Here is a 20,049-nt window from a genome sequence, read left to right on the forward strand (position 1 = left end):
TCTTTTCTCAACTCATAGTAGTGTAATGACTCATCCTTACTACAGTGTCAAAATATATTAAACCAAAGAAGGGGTTATAGGGCAATATAGTAGAGTGCTCAGTTTGTTTCAGCCAATCACAAACAACTGGGTCATCTCATCTCCCAGGCAAAGATGTCACCAGAGAAATCATTTCATGCATTTTTTTAAAAATGAATTCTAGCTTTTATTCACTTTTAGAAAATGGGTAAATGGATATAGTTTTTCCATAAAATTGGATTTATTCTTTTACTTCAAATGCAGCATTCAGCAAAATATAAGTGGAGAGATAGCAATAACTAAAAGAGATTGGAGTGATCATTTTAATTTCATCCAGTGATCTACACTGCAAGACCTGAAATGTCACACTCTCACTATGCACAGTCTTTAATTAAACTTTGCATTGAAAAGGTCAGAGTGGTCTGTCTTCTTGCTGCCTACACACTAATAGCCTGACAGCAGTAGAGGAAAGAATAGTAAACAAGGCTCCTTCTGTCCTGAAAATAGTTAATGACCTACCTTATTTTATCTTTGGGATAGAATGCATGCAACACACAACAAGCAACTGTGAATGATGCAGCTATATTTCTATTTCGGTGCTACTGCATACCACATGAGCAATTGTCAGACCTCGCTCCCTGCAATGAAAGCACTTGCTGTCTCTACTTATTTTTAACCAGTACAGTGCATGTGATTTCCACCCCCACAATCTTTTCCTCCTCCTCCCCCCGTCTTTTTTTTTTTTAATACTAGTTGTACTATGCTCACTGAGCCATGGGTGTGAGGCGATTGCCAAATAGACACAGAATTTATTTTATTTATTTATTTAATTTCAGTCTCCGACTTCTGGTTGCAGGGGTATGTTACTATTATCCTTCTTTTATGGTCTTAATCCTTGGGCATTTCAAAATTTGTGTCACTAATGAAATCAATCTTTCTGTGCTCACTTTTGTAGAATCAAGAACATTGTATTCAATGCTCTCAACCTCCTACAATAATGATTCCAGATTTGCTATTAAAAACACACAAAGAAACCATTCTCCTAACTTCTGTACTTCTTAAGTCCATGAAAGATTTCAAAGGCCCAGAGCTCTTGAATCATCAAGGAAGGGGGAACAGTCACTCTTAGATTTCTGCTTTTTTTTGTAAGACAGAATCTATTTTTGTGAGCCTGCCTCAAGGTCATTGCCATCAGAACCCATGCTCCATCTTGGCCCTGTGATTGAAATTGATTCTTTTTCTACACTGCTTCTATTGTCAAAGTGCTTGCGGATTCCCGTGTGCCAAGCAACTAAGTAGTGTCATTTGCTAATTCACCTTTGAAATAAAATTTTGAAGTCCTAAAGAAAAATGACAAGTTGAAAGGACTGACCAGGGAACTCACTTTTTTTTTTTGTGATTAGTTCATATATATCTTTTTTTTTTTTTTATTTAATCCATTCAAAAATAGACAGAACTATAAGGTGGCACATGTTGTCAGAGAATACAAAGTTCACATCTTTGTACATGTTAATTTATGGTTTAAGCCAGTGATACAATTGCCTCATTTGAAGGGGGAGGGGAAAAAAGTAGTTGGCTAAGTGTCTACATAAAGATATTCTGAGTACGGATAGATTTCTCTATTGTCTATAAAAATATAACAATAACATTTTAAAATATTTTTTAATGGATATATTAAAGGTCAATGAATGGGATTCAGGTGAGACAGAATGCTATGAACTAACAATTTCACCGTAAACCACAGTTGATGATTTCTCTCCTCATAAGGCCCAAATATATGTGTGTGTCTTTCTGAGTTTAAAAAAAAATATATGACAAAGACTTGTAAGGGACATGACACTTAGCAGCAGCTGAGGATAAAGGGCATTCTTCTTAGATGAAAATTATTTTGCACCTTCCTAATGCATTTTATGATAAAGTTTGCTGATGGAAAAAGGTGGTGTAATGGCAGGTTTGTGTGGGTTGGCAGTACATTTAGGTCTAAAAATGTCAGTTTCCCTTATGGATATGGTGTTACGAATTAAGACAAAAGTCAAAACATAGGCAGTCTAGTGTCCTGTGTATATACTTATTTGCACTACTGTTTTTATAAAGGACCACGGACAAGGACAAGACTACCAGTCCAAATCCAGAAGAGGATTAGACTCCCTGTGCAGCAGGACTGGAGAGTTAAGGAACAAGAAGCCAGACAACATTATAATATTAAAAATGACCAGAAAAGAAATCCCAAAAACTTTAAAACAAAGCATATTTTAGGGTTTCCAAGGTACAATTGGTCTAAATGTGCTCAGTGTTCTCGAACCACACAATCTGATAAATTAAATCTGCTTGATTGTGTTTTTCTGTATGGTTACCTGTTCAACATAGGCAAACACTTTTATTAAAATACAGAATTCATATTTGAACACTTAAATCCACTGCTCAAAGCATTAATCACCTAACTTCATTCTTTTGCCAAATCTAAATTTCTGTTGGATAAAGTTTCCAATCAGCATCTTTCTTACAGAGCAGAGCACTTTCTGCTGTGCTGTAAACACAAAAATCAGATGCTCACACAAGCTGACCTTTTTAAATTAAGTGATGTATAAATTAAAAAGGAAAATGTCAGGTTTCAGATAAAGGTTGGATATTTTGAACTTTGGACAAAGTGACAGGTATCTTTGAGTCTCCTGGCATTGGTGCTTTTGTGACTGGGTGTGCATGGGCTTTTATATCTGCTATTCTCTCTTTAAACCTTTGCTGAAGGTACTTTTCTTCCTTGGAGTAATTCTTTGCAAATGCAGACATCAGCAGACATGCTGCCATCGTGGTCCCTCCAATACAAAATAAAATTGCTCCTGCCAGCTTACATATCTCAAGAGAGCCATTAAATTGAATAGCATGGGTATCAACAACAACAAAATCTTCTGCCCCAAGAGCTTCAATTTTTGGTGGCACAAGAAAACCCACCATCAGAACTATTAGCCCTATCAGCATAAAAACTGTCCCGGAGATGAGTCCGACCTGGAAAACAAGCAGGTTTAAGAATTAATAGTATTTCACAGTTTCCCTCATTTAATATGATGACATATACAGCTAATATTTTCAATGCATGCAAAGTATTTGGCAAGCTATCCAGCAGGCAGGCAGACTTTTTCTTTTAGGTGCCTTATAACTCAACTCATAGAATCAAAACATGTAGCTGTTATAGTGGTATTTGAACTGCTTCCACAATGGCTATTGATGTAAATGCATATTTGGCAGTTCCCAAGAAAAAGAAATATATTACATACTGTAAAGTGTGTGTTGCGTCTTGCTTTACACATGTGTAAAGTTCCTCTACACATGAAATAACCAATTACTGTGACGCTATAACAACTTTGTCATAGTGGAAGCGGTGGAAGTATTTTGGCACCCAAAGTCTCTTCATTCAGTTTTTACTAATGAACTACATTGTATATTGTTCTGCATGTGATACTTACTGGCTCCTGTTCATGAGACATCTTTATCTCACAGAGGTTAATTTACATGGCTTATTTACAACCCACTGCTAATATTTCTGTCAAATTTCAATTATAAATGCAAAACTTGATTTCTCCATAGAATGCCAAAGTTTTTTAGTAACCCAGGCCCTTATCACACTTCATGATGGTTTGATCATACATTCCTGTGTAGGTTGTTACCATGAAGGGCAATGACAGCTATGCTTTGAATATCAAGTAACAATACATTTATTTATACATTTCAGTTATGGCCAAGATGTCTTTAAGTGATTAATCATTCAATATTTTGATGCCCAATTGAAAATACATTAGATGCACCTCATTTTCAAAGTGTCAGTGCTCAAGAACTTCTGAAAATTGGTTTCTGTCATGTACTGCAAGTCAAGCAGCCAAGATTACTAGTTACTTTTGAAAACCTTGGCCTATGTTTTTGTAAAGTTTGGGATACACTCCCCCCCCTCCCCCCGTTGGGCAATGGACTATACCTTCCAGAATGCAGAGCTCCACCTGCTGGGCGATCTCTGGATCTGAAAATCATCCTCATACTCCCAAATGGAAGCTGTGCAATCCTCATAGAACTGGTGCAGGTAGGATCGAACTCCATAGCGATGGTAACCTCCCTCTGCACTACCTTGTGCTTGCTTGGACCCACAGATGTCTGCATACGAGCTCATCCTTCTTTCCTGAAAAGAGATTCCACATCAATCATTATCAAACAGTACTGCTCCAAGTACTCTGCTGGGATGAATTCTTGAAGACCCCAACTAAGGGCTTTGTTCTGGCCAAGCATTCACTCCTGGGTTCTCAGATCCCTTTGCAGTTCATAGATATTGACAGTACTACTGCACCTTCCCTTTGCACCTTAGAGGTGCAACTGAGTATTTCTTGTGGAGTTCCTAGAACCAGAAATTCACAGTTCAAAGGAGAATTACTTAAATTCAGGATGGGGAGTCATCACTACCACCCTCCAGCTCCAGTCCAAACACTACTGCCTCTGCTAGCCATAGTTTGTTTGTTGTGTGCACCATTTCAGAACATCACAGGAACTTTTGGATGTCTATCTTTTTTGATTCTGTGAAACAAGTTTTAATAATGGGATAATATGCAACTATAATGTGTAGTTATGGAGGACCTGATCATGAAGATTAGCTGTAAACAATTTTGATTCTGAGGAAAAAAAATTCTAATTTCTCAAAGGATTTCTTTTTGATGGTCAGAGGCAAAGAAAACTGATTAGGAACCAACTTGAAAGTGACTAATTTATTTTAACTGAACACACTGAGGAAAATGGGAATAGTAAAAACTTGTGGAGTAAGTCACAGCCACGCTGAAGTCAATACCAAAACTACCATCAACTTGAATAAGGTTAGGATTTCACCTACTGTGAAAAATACATATAGGGTTCCTAATTCTTTCCTTTCTAATGGAAGTATTAACAATGCACACATTTTCTTTTTTAATCATGCAGGCTGACTATGAACACACTTATGAGAGCAGAACTTCAAATTAGTTTAGTTAGAGGTACACAAGTGTTACTCAAAGACTTGTTTCAACTATCTCTCTCTGAAATACTTGTAAAACATTGTCTATTTAAAGGCACATTAGTATATTTTTATGGACTGAGCATGATCAGAAGGCATCAGCTTTAAATAAGCTAATTGACTTCCTATAACAGGGAAACAATGCCTTAAATGCTTGTTTTAGGCTAGGTTCTCAACAGAAAGCCTCTTTTAAACAAAACTTCCTTCCATGGGCATCTAATCCTCTTCCATTTCAGGAACTGCAACAAGGTGATGACAAATACATGGGCATTTATACACATGCTCTGGGAGGGAAAGGGGGGCACTTTAATTAGATTGTATAGGTGTCCCTACGCTGAAAAGTGGTGGAGGGGGCTTTAGTTAAAGCACACTCACCAACATTTTTCAGCATGGGGATTCTGATACATATGATACTCGGCCAACTCAGTTAATTGAGTCTGCTCCAGCGCACTTTAATTGCACCATATCAGAGCAGCCTTGATTGCAGGTGTATAGGTACCCCATGGGATATCTCTGACTACAGACTACTTGCTTTACACACCTTAAAGGATATGGGCAAATAATGCAGCATTCATTTAAACAATGCAAAAATATAAAGCATGGTGATTAGATGGCAGACTGAAGTTCTTGGCAGTGGTCATGACAGCAGTCTTTAAGTCCCTTGGAATCTGGTTGGTTCTGTGGGTAAACGATGGGGAATATTTTGCTCTTTTTCCATTCATTGTCAATAGTATTTGTTTTGTATTTCCTAGCTATTTCATAATTGCAGCAAGAGAATTTAGGTTGGACATTAAGATGAACTTTCTCACTATGCGGGTAGTTAAGTATTGGAACAGGATATTCAGAGAAGTTGTGGACTCTCCATCTTTGGAGTCTTTAAGATCAGGTTAGACAAGCACTTGATTGGGATGGTTAAGTTAGGGATGATCTTGCCTTGGCCAGCTGGTTAGACTAGATGGTCTCCCTTCTAAATCTACTATTCTATGATAATCCTTCCATTAGAATACAGAATTTCTGTATCATGATCTGTGGAAAGGCCGTTTGGGCTGGTTAAACTAGTCTGTGAAGCTTCACTCTTCCCTAGTTAGATTGCTTCTAATACTTGAGCTAGCTCAGTTAAAGCTAATTTAGGTACCTCTATGCTGCAGACAAGATGGTAACTTTTTTTCTAAAGGCAATGGCCAAATTATGGTTCAACAGATCAGGTACAATGCCCATGAGGTTTACAAGGCTATGCAAACTTCCTGCCTGAGATTTAAAGCCTGCCCTTCTTTCCCATCAGACTCCATGTTCTCTACTTCATGCTCAGTATGCTTGTTCTCCCCTCTCAAGGTGTTTTCAAGTCAAGAAAAAGCTGTTCTCACTTTTCTGATCTGTGGACTGGTTAGAACAGCACATCCTCCCCCCTTGATGGTTCTCAACTCAGGGACTCCCCTTCTTAGCTACAAAGGTAAAATATGCATGTTGATTTCTCTCATGAAAGAAGTAATTAAGTTGGAGGGAGCCCTGGAAAGCACAGACGATCCTGAATGCTTTTTGGGTGTTTATACCCTACCTGTCTGAACAAGAACAACCTAGGACCTTATTTGTCTTGCTTGAAATGAACAGAGCAAATTAGACAGCATATGGGAGGATTATTCATCTCTTCCTGAAGGTATAACTGGTAAGAAGATCTTATTACAAGTATTATTGACAACTTGTAAAGCTGTAAAACATTATTAGGTAGCCTTGCACACACAGGATAAGCCTTTCTGTTGTGCTATAAGCTTCAATCTTTATATGTTCTCAAGTAAAAGTGACATGAATGGCAAATTACAGGGTTAACCATTGTAGAAAAAAAACTCTTAAACAACATTTTTTAATAAGCGGAATATTTTTATAGTCCATTTGTTGTTCAGTGTCTGAACAGTGCTGTTTGTTCCTTTGGAGACTTGTCTGCTGTTATTATTCTTTACCTAAAAATCAAGGTCATGTCTTCTTGATAATCACAGCCATATACCCAGCAACTAGCTAGCTGTAATCTTGACACAGAACAATGATTCCAACCATCTTTTCCCCCACAAGTCATCCTCCCTGCTTCAATCTCAAAGATCCTATAAAGATATTCCTTTGTAAAGAAGAAAAGGGAGGGTACAAGTACAGAAAGCAGCATTCTCCAAAGTAATGAAATAACTGTAAAAGCAATCTTTGCTCATTAATAAAGGTTTTCCATCAGGAGACGGCAAGGCTTCAACAATGACATGAGAAGAGGAGCAAAACTATATGCAATAAAAATAAGAATGTGCTTAATAGTTTGATAGCTTCAGGGGTTTTAAAATGCCTCACAAACACTAAATTAGCTCAGTCGTAACCCTGTGGGGTGGAAGACTGCTCCACACCCATTATACAGCTGAATGAAATGAGTCGGACAAAATCAAATGACATGAATAAAACCATATAAAAAGCTAGCAGTAGACTTGGGAATCATGGCTGCTAAGCCTATGCATCAGGCAGGTTATAACTATGGCTAATAATTTCCATAACTTTTTCTTATTTGCACAGCTCTGTCATACTTGGGTCCAAATTGCTATAACCTGCTTTAGACATGCAATACTATAATAATAGCTTATTATCCATATACCTCAAAGTGCCCTGTAAACATTAACCATACTTAACTGATAAGGAAAACTAAAGGGACTGGTCAGTGTCCTACAGTGGGTCACTTACAGTACAGGAAAGAGGCAACTACTCTCCTGAATCTCCATCCACCTACTTGCAGGGTGACACTGCTTCTTTCAAGAAATTATTGGTGCTTGGTTCTCTATTGGCTTGCAGCTTGTGTAATCATCTTCATCAGTGCATAATGAGATAAGTAGGGAAAGCATTTTCCTCACACTTTTCACAGATGTAAATGACTTACTAGACCAAAGCAGCAGTCAGGCCTAATGAGCTGGATTCATTGGTATATTGCAATTACCCTGTGCCTAGCATAGCAGCCATACAAGTTGGTTAAGCATCTCTAAACTTGGCTTTGTTTCACTGGAATGATTTGAAACTAATGAAGCATATCAATGGATCTGGCCCGATATCTGTACTTTACTACATTCAATTCAAGAGAATGGAATGGAAGAGGAAGTGGACTTAGATTAGTTATATCAAATTAGTCAAATTAATTATGCACCACTTGGGGAAACAAAAATCCCTCATGCTTGCCTTTGTTGTAACCACATTACCTATGGGTCGAGACAGGTGTAGTATCATTTGGTGTTTTCAGTTCTTGAAAGGGAATTGGCCCAGGAGAAATCACACATTCTGGAATTATTTATTTTTTCCATGGATTTTTGTGCTTGAAAAAGCTTAAAAATAGAATTTTTTTTTATTACAGAAAAGCTTAACATTTTCAGAATAAGGCTTAGCAGACAAAAACCAAGCATGATCTTTTTGTTAGAGTCTAATGAGATATGACAGAAGGTAGAGTGGAAATGTACCTCATACACTTATAAACAAGATATTATTAAGTAAGTAAGCTTTCATGAACAAGACGTTACTTAATCAGATGCTGGTCTACAAGGGGCATCTCTACACTGCCTTCTGCCTGTCTTCAGACAAACATGGCTAACTATCTTATTAGCTGTGACAGATTAGGTCATCAACTCATATATCCCTTTTTGAAATCGGGATGGGGAACTGATTAAGTGTAGCCAGTGCTACTAGCTGCTTTCAAGAAGACATTTCTAATCCCTACTTCACAAATGCATACACATACACAATTAACTTACAACCTGTTGGAAAAACTATATAGAAATCTGCCCCTCTTGTTGAAGATTCTGTCAAGCTGTAGGCTCAAAAAGGTTTCATCTTCCTGGTGGTTTGGAGTACAGTGACATTCTGGTCTAAGAGGCGTGGTCTTCTGACAGTGATGTCTTCTGCCTTGTAATCTGGACAGATCATCTTTCTAGTGAGAAACTAATTCATGCTTGGGTATCCTTTGCTAATACAGATTATTGATTTAACATGAGCATTGGGCCTGAACTTGAAACTTGTATCTGCTCCACAGAAAGTGCTTGCTTTTTTTTTCTTAGGTTCTATACTTAAACCAATACAGTTATTACAATCCCCTAGAAATATGGTAATGTATGATCAAATCGCTGCCTTAGAACATGCAGCTGCATAGTAGCAATCCCTAGCAACTTTAGTTTCCATGGTAAAAGCTTTCCTGTGTTTACTTTAAGGTTTATTACAGAGGCAGTAGTGGTGTGATCAGTTTTATGAATAGATGGATATAATATGGAGTCTACTTCAGGGGAAAAAACCCCAACTGAATGAATTCTCAAATTGCTTTGAAATGTATTAATTTTTTTATTGAAGTATTAAAAATGATTACACATTAGAACATTGCATTTGAAAGACATGCCAAAGCAGAACAAAGAAAACAAAAAGGCAGGATGCTGTCAACACATGCACACACAACTATGAATCTGAAAAACATAAAACACAGACTAAGAGAGGTTCTTATGGTTGAAGTCTGCTCCCCCATCCTCATGATGATATACACTGTGACCTTTCTGTTTATAAAAGGATTGTTTTTCCCATTTTACCTACAGAAAGAGAGCCCAGAAGTAGTGGATATTAGAGCAAATAATACAGACACTGAATAACATTTAATGGGACAGTCTTGTTGCTGCTTAAAATTTATATCATTACCCATTATTTTCTAAGGTTAGAGGCATGATAAATATGATTTGTACTCCCGTATGGTGAAGGGGGAAGTCCTTCCACTGACTTAAGAGGACATGGATCTTGTCTTCAGTGTAAAAGCCTTCTGAGGAGTCAGTTGGGAGTTGTTCTATGACCTGGATATGGGTGTATGATATTTCAAAGCACCTCATTACCCTTCTATGTAGACAACTCTGGTCTCTACTTTATGTATGGGGAAGAAAGCAGCAGTTATTTCTCATTTTACGAATACACAGGGAACTGAGCACCTTAATTCAGCTCGGACAATGCAGAGGAGAAAGTAAAATAAAGCAAGGAAAAAGTAGCTGTTCAAAATCTTCCATTCATTGGACAAGGAGGAAGCAGAGCCCATCTTGTAACTATGCCCAGATCAATGCAACTGCAAGGTGCCCTTTCCTGAGGGCTCCTCATAACTCCCCAATCTTGTGCTCAGTGCCTTGGTGAGTAATGAGGTTATTGTGCAAAATCCTGCAAATTAAAATCTAATGCCATCCCTCTTGCTCTGCTTACATGCTTTTGGAAACAACTAAGCAAGGTTAGGCTCACTTCTGATGTCTTAAAGAAGGTTAAAGCTGACCCCCCAGCATTGTCTGAATGTCTTCCTTTCCATTATATCCTCTGGGAACAGCTATGTTAGTGGAACACAACCCCCCTCCCCATCCCATCCAGCTGCTGGATCCCTCCCTCTTCATCTCCCCAGCAAGGACAGCCCCCCCCACACGGCGGTCGTGGGTTTTTAAAGAACGAAGCGATGACTGTTGCCTTCTCCCCTCCCATCCCGCAAAGAGGGGTGATCAGGTGCTGGGGGCCGGGATGCTCCTGAGCCAGATCTGGGGTTTCATTTTTGATGCCTGATCCTACGCGGAGAAGGAAAGCAAAGCCCTCCCTTGAGCAGCCTCCTCCGAAGAGGCTGAGCTCCGTGAGCCTCCCCCAGACCAGCGAGCCCCTGTCCGAGGGGCCGGGCCGGCCCTGCCCTGGCGGGGCCTCCGTGCGGGCGCTGTCCGCGGTGCTGAAGCCCGGCCCCGGCCGGCGGGAGCTCCGCGGTGGGCGCTGTCCGCGGTGCTGAAGCCCAGCTCCGGCCGTCGGGAGCTCCCGGGCAGCCGGGCTCCGCGGTGGGCGCTGTCCGCCGTGCTGAAACCCGGCTTCAGCCCGGAGCAGCCGGGCTCCGCGGGGAGCCATGCACCTGCTTGCCACGGCCAGGCTAATCTGAGCCGCTTCTCCCCAGCAAAACACGGCTCCCTGTCTTGTCCCCCCCCACCGCTTCCGGTTTCCCCGAGCAGCCGCAGCCCCTGTGCTGGAGCCGGGAAGGCTGCGATCTCCCCCCACCCGGGAAAGGACTGGGGCTCGTGGGCAAGGGAAGCCGGGTCCTGCCCAATCCCCACAGAGCAAAGGGACTCGGTTACCTGCTCCTCCTTCTCCTCCTCCTCCTCCCGCGCCTCCCCGCCGGCCGAGCCCAGGCAGCTGGGCTAGCTGCGGCTCTCTCGCTCGGGTCCCATCTCCGCTCTGAGCCACTCCAGCCCCCCACACCACGTATGTCTCAGCCCGGGGCCAGGCTCGCCCTGTGCCTGCGCACTGAGCAGCAGCAGCCGACGCCTCCTCCCGTCACCCCTGCAGCAGAGGCTGGCTGCCGCCTGTTGCTGTGTCCCTGGCTTCTCACTGCACTTCCCAGGGCTTTACACAGCCTCTGTGGGGGCAAAGAGGGGGGCGGGGGCGGAGAACGGGACACACAGCACATGTGCCCTGGCCTCTTAAGACCATGTCGGAAGGGACAGTCAGCCAGGGAGACTTGCTTGCCCCTAAGTCACACAACAGAAGCCTTACTTCAGGCTGGGTTATGAACCTAGAGCTCCCTTGGGTGCTGCCTCTGGCTGCATTTCTTCCCGGCAGGGCTGTAAATGTAGCCCTGTCTCCCTCGTCTCTGAAGCACTGGGGCCACAGCAGTGCTCGGGCCCTGTCTCAGCCGTAAAAGTACAAAACCCCCTCCAAATAAACAAACAAGAAAAGGACATTAGGGAACACTCACCCAGCCTTAGCACCAGTGGGTCTCCAGGGAATCGAGCAAGGTGCTACGGACACCTGATACGGCTCACAAAGGCTTTGTTAGATACGGCACTTTCAGGTGCTCAAATGTTGGTGGATATTAGTGCCAGCTCCAGTTTGGAGCACGTCAGGGCAGTAGGGGCCTGGAGGTCTAAAAGGTAAGGATCTCCTTCCTCTCCCCTCCCTTTCCAGGAGTCCTTCCTGCCCCCTGGGGCTTTCTCTGTTCCTTCCCTGCCCCCAGGTTTCCCCTTGCCTCTCAGGGTTCCCTGCTGCCTTGACCTGCTCCACTCTATGCCCAGGGCTCCCCTGCTGCATCTTGGGGTCTGCCCCTGATCCCCCACCCTGGGGCTCCCCTCCTGCCTCTCTGGGTTCCCCCCTTCCCCTGCCCTCCCTGACCCTGATGGCCCACCTGCAACCCCTGGGTCCCCCAGCCTACTTGTGGCCACCTGCTCAGTCCACAGAGAGGCAGTGGTGGTGATGGCAGCGGTAGCCAGGAAGGTAGGTTCCCTTTCCCTGCCTGCTCCCCTGGGACAGTGTCAAGTAAGCTGGGATCAGAGAAGTGAGCAAGAATCTGGGTGCTGGGGGGAGGTGGGGGATGGCAGGTTTGATCTGGTGGGGGTGGGGCAGCAGGCCAATCTCAGCTGGTTAGGGATGGGATGGAGGGGTGGTGCCCTGGTAGGGAGGGCTGGGCAGGGCAGTGTGCCCTATCTGGGCCAGTGAGTTGGTGGATAGGGCTTTACACAAGTGTGTAACCTACATTGGCTACACACTAGTGCAACATGAGCTGGGTAACACAGATCAGAGATTAACCTAACCTGGAGTGGCATAACATTAAACCACATAAAGAATGCTTAAAACTAATTTCACATGTAAATGTGTGGACAATCCAGGGGTTAAGAACTCTAGGAGCCACTTAAAATGAATGTGTAACAATGCACTTGGACACTAAATGATGAGATAGAATTGGATCTCATTTACATGTCTAAGTCTGCTTAGGTGACTAATAGGGGGTGACCTACCTAAATTGTGGTGGAAGTTTGCAGTGCAGTGATATCTTTATTTTTGCTCTTTTTACTCTGATTCCTGCCCCACTCCCTGACCATTGCTGAGTGGCTGAGAGTGAATTCATGCCATGGTTTTTGGCTCTTAGTCACTCAGTGGTGGTAGTGGTGGGGAAGGGTAGGCTGCAAAAGAGCAAGATTAAGGGCATTGCTGCACTGCAAAATTCAGCTGCAATTTAAGTTGGTCCCTGCTAATAGGATCAATAGGATCTGACTTCTGGGGCTCTGGCTTAGGCCAGAGTCTGACAGAATGTTTCACAGGCTCAAAGGGGCAGCTTGTCTGGAAATCGGGATTGATTTTCCTTCCTGCTGCTGAGAATGCCATCTGTGAAACGCCATCAACAATCACCCTGTGCCACCATCTGTCTAGATCTCAGTAACAGAGAGTGGGGGCCTCATTTATGATGGGCTCAGAGATGTGGGTTCTAAAGCTGGTTTTGCCCCTAAGTGACTAGGGTGACCTTGGTCATGACATCACCTCTCTGTGCACTGCCTATGTATAGTGTAAAATTCCCTGCAGAAAGATCTGTGCACTTGGAGACTTCTGAGCTTTATCTCAGTTGGAGCTTCTAGGCATCACTGTATAAATAACAGTGGGCTAAGATATATAAATGTTGATTTTATTGTCCACTTACAGGGTGTTAAATAGCACAGAGGAACCCACATTTAGCAATGACCAAGCTTGATGAGCTACCCACGTACAATGAAAAAGAGGGACTTGAATCACAGGTCTCTACCATCATCATCCCACAGGCAGAATTTCTGACTGCCCAATGAATTTGTCCTTCATGTTTCCAGCTTGCTTGGAAGATTATTTCTATAGAATACCATTGAAAACCAGTGGCAAACAGAATCATGCCAGTTCACCATCTACACAGCACATTTTGGGCTTGATAATCATCTTGGCTGCTGCCTGCTCCCTCAGCCACTGTAAATGGGTGCAACTTTTCTGATTTAGTAAATTGACACCAACATATACCAGTTGAGGATGTGGCCTATCATGTTCTTGCTGAGATGTCAATATGTGTGAATTGGATAGTCATGAATAGCATAAATAAGAAACTGATCTCTTGCCCTAAATTAGTGCTAGGTCTGTGTCCTTGGATCTGAAGTTGCAACAGGAGGATAGCACTAGATTTAAAAAATGCTGCAACATGATGCCTTAGAGTAATCGTCTATTAGATTAGGTGGGCATGATTAGAGTGCTTCCTGCGTACTATAGTGGAAGCTGTGACAAGCAGAAAGAAAATACTTCAAGCAATGGGAAAAAACCCTGAAACTGTCTCTTATACATAGGAAGAAACTAAATGAGAGTAGGATGTGGTATTAGTCTTCAGTAGATATTTGGATACATCTTTGTAAGGAATGGAGTTACAAAGAGTTTAGGAATTTTGGGATAGGAAATAGATTAATAGATTCATAGATGCTAGGGTTGAAAGGGACCTCAAAGGATCACCAAGTCCAACCCCCTGCCAGAGGCAGGAAAAACTGCTGGGGTCATGTGACCCGAACCAGGTGTTTGTCCAGTCTCCTTTTGAGAGCACCACCTTCCTTGGAAGCCTGTTTCAGATTCTGGCAACCGGTACTGTGAAGAAGCTCTTTCTGATGTCCAACCTAAAGCTACTGTCCATCAGCTTGTGGCTGTTGTTTCTGATTATTCCAAGGGGTGATCTGGTAAACAGAGCATCTCCTATTCCTTGCTGCCCCCCCACAGTGAATTTGTATCCTGCCACAAGATCCCTCTTCAGCCTTCTCTTGCAGAGGCTGAAAACATCCAGGTCCCTCATCCTTTCCTCATAAGGCCTTCCCTGCAGGCCTCCTCTAGACCCTCTCAAGATTGTCCACATCCTTCTTGAATTGTGGTGCCCAGAACTAGATGTAGTACTCTAGCTGCAGACTGCCCAGTGCCACATAGAGGAGGAGCATCACCCCCCTGTACCTGTTCATGATGCACCTACTAATGCATAACAAAGTTCAGTTAGCTCTGCTAATTGCTTCATCACATTGATGACTCATATTCATCTTGGAATTGACAATGACTCCAAGATCTCGTTTCACTGTTGTGCTGCTGAGAAGGTCATCCCCAGCCTATAGGTGTGCTGGCGGTTCCCTCTCCCTAAGTGTAGCATCTTGCACTTATTTACTGTTGAACTACATCCTATTGTTCTCTGCCCACTTCGCTAACCTGCCCAGGTCCACCTGGATTCGGTTTCTGCCCACCAGTGTGTTTACTTTGCCCCATAGTTTGGTGTCATCTGCGAATTTGAACAGAGTGCTTTGCATGCCCTCATCCAGGTCACTGATGAAGATATTGAACAACACCGGCCCAAGGACTGGGCTTTGGGGACCCTGTGTAATTGTCTATGGCACAACCATTCAGTTTGTTTATAAGAAAAGGATGGGATACTGTGTCAAAGGCCTTTTTAAACTCCAAGTAGATGATGTCTACTTCAACACCTGAATATAAGCTTTTAGTGACCTGGTCATAGAAAGAAACAAGGTTAGTCAGGCAGGATCTACCTGCTATGAACCCATGCTGGTTGCCCTTCAGCATTATTTTATCTTCTGGACTCCTACAAATGTGACCCTTGATAATTTTTTTAAGGGTTTTCCCGAGGATAGAGGTGAGACTAACTAGTTTATAGTTACCCAGATCCTCCTTCCTCCCTTTCTTGAAAATAGGGACCGCATTGGCCTTTTTCCAGTCCTCAGGGACCTCACCTGAGCACCATGAGTGCTCAGTCATGCCAGTGGTTCTGCTATGACACAGGGTAATTCTTTCAGCACCCTTGGGTGGAGCTCATCCAGTCCCACTGAGTTAAACACATCCAGCCCCTCCAAGTGTCCATTTACTAGGTTGGTGCTGACAGTTGGAAATCAAACTGGGAATAAATGTAAAGGAAATAAGAAATCTAATGAGAGGAAATTAACTGAGAAGCATTACAATTCATTAGTAGATGGGAATTTTAGAATATATCAAGAGGACCCCCCCCCGCCCCCCCGCCAAGTTCTTTTGGGAGTGCTAAAAATACCAGGGAAGGGACTGGATCTTTGAAACACTGGAGTGTATAAAATTAGCTGGGTTGGATAGACTATATTAAACTCTTACCTGACTGCAATGCCTCTCTTAGTTTGAATAGTACATGATGCCATAAATAGTCCCATGGAAGGTAGAAAGCAAAGTACTACTCAAATTGAGTGATATAACAATATAGCCCTAAGATAATTAGCTAATGAATTATCTGCATCATTGAATTATTTGTGAAAAAAAATCACAGCGGTGACAGACGGGAGAAAAGTAAATAGAACACTCTCGGTGCCAACGAAGGGAGGAAAAGAGGTCCTCATTAGTGGTCCAGAAGGCTAACACCTGACTTCCCTGTACTAGGTTGGACCTAGGAATGAAATATGTTCTATCCCATTACCAACCTCATGAATCATCTGGTTTTCTATAAATAAGTAGCGTCTACATATGCTACTTCATTTCCTTTCACAAAACAAGCTATTTCTGCTCATTCAGCTTATTGACAAAAGGGAATAAATAGAATACAACATGAAACACCTATGATTGCATAGCAAATAGCAGTGCCAATTTGTTTGATTAATACCCAGTGAGCCCATATCGTTAATGTTCTGTCAAATGAGATATTTTTCAGTAACTCTAGAAATAACTATAAGGTATATGCATCAATCTAAAAATTACCATTAAGGTTAGGTACATATGGGGTCAAAGTCTGCTATCAGTAATACTAGTGGATATCATATGTATCTCTACTGAAGTCAACAGAGTAAATATGGCTCTTTATGTTAGTATGTTTAAGGCCTCTTAATGGCACAGCTAACCCAGCTAACTCTGATTAGGAAACACCTGAGATGAATAAAGGGAGAAAGAGGAAGCAGGAAGAACAACTGTTTGCAGAATCTCCTTGGAGGAGGGAGCTACCTAGGATCTGTTGAGCAGCACAGTGAGAAGCATAAAGGAAAATGTGAGATCAGCAGTCAGCCTATGGTATACCTCATGGTGGATCTCAGGAGAGTTGATTGTTCTGCATGAGACTCTTTACATCCAAACTGTTCCTGGGCTTCAGCTTTCACTGTCATACAGCTCAGCCTTGTAGCCCAATGGGTGCATCTACACATTTATTAATGTGCCATAATTATGGCATATTAAGTTTAGTACCTGTAATGACAGGTACTAAACTTAATGCCCCACAATCAGCACTACTATGCCTTAGTGCAGATTAACATTTTTTTGGTGATGTTAGTGCACATTAGACTAAATTTACTGCACATTAGCATGGGCTTTACCTACCATACTAATGTGCAGTAGAATTAGTCTTCTGTGCATTAAGCATCTCTTGTAGATGTGTCCACTGGGGATATGTGCCCACTGGGAATTTGAGCCATCAAAAGCCAGTCACTGGTATAGCAGAGGAGGTGTAAACAGATAATATAAGCTGTACTTGTCACCAGTGCAATATACCCCTCTGAAATTGGAATAAACTGCACGGCTGCATCCAGACAAGTGTGGCTGTGTGGTATGTGGCACCGCAGACATATCTGTGGCTCCACATACTGCAAGTCCTGTTGTTCTCCTCATTGAAAGGGAGCAGTGTGGAGGGCTTTTTTACCCTTGGATATCCAAGGGGGAAAAAGATCCATGGAGAATAAAAGCTGAATGGTACATATGGCAGCAGTGTGTGCTGCCTGAAGCTGGAGCCTGGCCGGCCAGAGCTGTGCTCTGCTGCCAGCCAGGCTCTAAATAGCATGATTGCTGCTGCTGCAGCTCTAGGAGGCCCCTGGGGCCCCAGGTAAGGGGCCCGGTGCTGGCCTCAGGCTCCCCTGCCCCACCTGGGATAACTTGCTGCATGCCAATTCGCGAATGGTATAGGAGTTTCCTGGGGTGAACTAGTGGCAGTGGTAGGTGCACCACTGTTAGTTGCCCCCAGGGAATCAAACATCTATGCATGTCTGGATGTGGACCACCAGTGCAAATTAAAGTGTCTTGGTAGGGGGAAAAGACACTCTATTTGATGGTTTTTCCTGCAGCTGTAAAATTTGCAGGCCTGTCTATTGTAATGGGAAAGAAGATGATAGAAACTGCCAGCCTGGTGAACCTATGTTCCTTCCTGTGCTGAATATGTGGAATCAATCAAATGCTGAAAACATATGCTTCTCTCCTAAGCAAGAGGCTGCAACTGATATGAGATTTGTGTTCACTGACTTGCAGATGTCTGCTGGTATTTGTCTGCTAAATGACAGTGGCAGGCTTCCAGTGACCATTATCTTAGTTTATCTGTAGAGGGAACACCAAGGCTGAGCAGTTCTGCCCTAATAGTAAAGTTGGCACAGTTGTTTGATTTCAAATTAGCCTTGCTCTTCAGGTGAAGGTGAAAGTCTAATCACCTCATAACAGCCCAATTCCTTGGTGAAAAAACCCAGCAATATATTCTGGGAGCCTGAAATGGCTTCCTATAAATAAAATTAAGTAAAATGCTTTAGAACCCATTTAAGTTCCCAGCAACCTTTCAGAATATGATCTAAATTCTGGCTAGTGCATTGCACTTGTGGAGTGACATAGGGGAAGAACACTGTGGAAACATTACACATCTGTTGACCTTGAGGACTCTCTGAACTCTAAGTTGTCCCTCAGTCACTCACTCCCCTAGAAATGAGAGGCAAAGGTAGGAAGAAAAGAGCAGAAACTGCTCAGATCCAGGGGTAGTTCTATAGGAAGCTCTTGTCCTCTTCCTTAGTCATAGGGCAGAGTGCAAAATAAGGGAGAAGGAGCAAATGCTGTTTAGACTGGAGAGAGAGAGAGTGGGTGACATATGCAGCGTCTAAAACTGCACCCTGCACATGACCATTGAAACAAAAAACCACCAAGGTGGGTGAGAAGTATTTGGCTCAAGTTCTGTTTCTATTAGGTTACTCCAGCTTTTAACTCAAACTCTGCTTCCTGGTTATGGCAAGTAACTGGTGTGCTCTGCTCCAGGTTCCCCCTTACAGCACTTGGTATCAATCTCTAACCCTTCTTTCTGTCCCTGTTATTGTTTTGTTCCAAGGAATCAGTTGGTAGACACCTGATAGCTCCTTTAACAAGTGTGTGTCTGAGTGTGTGGAGGGCGGGTGTGGTGCTAACCATTCTTGTGTGGGTACATGCCCATATTTCTTCAGTGTAACAAATAGGCCTGGTTATAGTGAGGGATTGAGTTTTGAATGAATACATGGGAATAAAACAGACAGTACTGCCCATCTTGCTTAGTATGTAGAATGTGCAGTTTTTCAGGGCCTTGAGCAGGGTGCAAGAGGTTTATGCTTAGGCAACTAAGTCCTATTGTGTGCCTAATAGATGGAACAGGATCTGGCCCTGAGACTGCAGAATGCAAAAGTAGGTATTATTTTAGTAGCATAGAGATGGTTGTATCAACCCTTGTGGTAGATGGTACTATTGTGAAATATGTATTTTCAGGTTCAGGCTAGGCTAGATATACCACAGATAAGATGTGTTGAATAGCAATCTTTATATAACTGCAAGTGAGGAGCATAAGTTGCAGAAAGGAAGAGTATGGAAAGGCACTGGGGAGTTAGTACAGGGGTGGCCAATTATTTCAGGTGGAAGGCCACTTAGTGAGTTTTGGCATGCTGCCGAGGGCCGCATAGGTAGCCTGGCCTCTTGACAGGTGCCCTGCCCCCAGTTGCCATCTTGTGACTGGAAGTCCTAACCTCTGACTCCTTTACCACCAGAAGTCCCTTTACCCCAGCCCTAACCCCTTTACCACCAGAAGTCCCTCCTATTGCCCCCAGAAGTACTCCTTTCAGGAAGGGGTTTTGCCATCTTATTACATTTAAAAAAATGAACATCTAAAATATTCATTAATTTGATTAAAAAAAATATTTTTGTCCTGGTTTACATGTGTTTGTGTAGTGTACATAGAGGTGGTTGTATCATAGCTTAACATTAAGTTTTACTCTTATATATAATGGGGGGTGGGGTTTGTGGGGGGCTGTGGGTGTGTGGGTATGTGGGGTGTGGGAGAGGGTATGGGCGTGTCTGTGGGGGGTGGACAGGTGTGGGGTGAGGGAGCATGTGTGGATATGTGCGCTGTGGGTGGGTATGGGGTTTGTGGGGGAGGGTGGCTGGGTGTGTGAGGGTGTTTGGCTAGCAAAAACCCAGACCTAGTGGGGCTC

At 42.9% G+C, this 20,049-nt stretch overlaps 1 protein-coding gene across 1 annotated transcript; it reads right to left on the reverse strand.

Annotated features, from left to right (window-relative positions):
• Positions 1 to 870: 870 nt before the first annotated feature.
• On the reverse strand, positions 871 to 11,292 carry NRSN1 (neurensin 1). Its single transcript, XM_019490316.2, has 3 exons — positions 11,161 to 11,292; positions 3,986 to 4,183; positions 871 to 3,021 (listed from the first exon to the last, which is right to left on the reverse strand). The coding sequence occupies exons 2-3, from the start codon at positions 4,172 to 4,174 to the stop codon at positions 2,623 to 2,625; spliced, it is 588 nt and encodes a 195-aa protein (XP_019345861.1). The 5' UTR covers positions 4,175 to 4,183; positions 11,161 to 11,292; the 3' UTR covers positions 871 to 2,622.
• Positions 11,293 to 20,049: the final 8,757 nt, after the last annotated feature.

The sequence above is a fragment of the Alligator mississippiensis genome, chromosome 3 (assembly GCF_030867095.1).
Source record: "Alligator mississippiensis isolate rAllMis1 chromosome 3, rAllMis1, whole genome shotgun sequence".
Classification (NCBI taxonomy): Eukaryota; Metazoa; Chordata; order Crocodylia; family Alligatoridae; genus Alligator; species Alligator mississippiensis.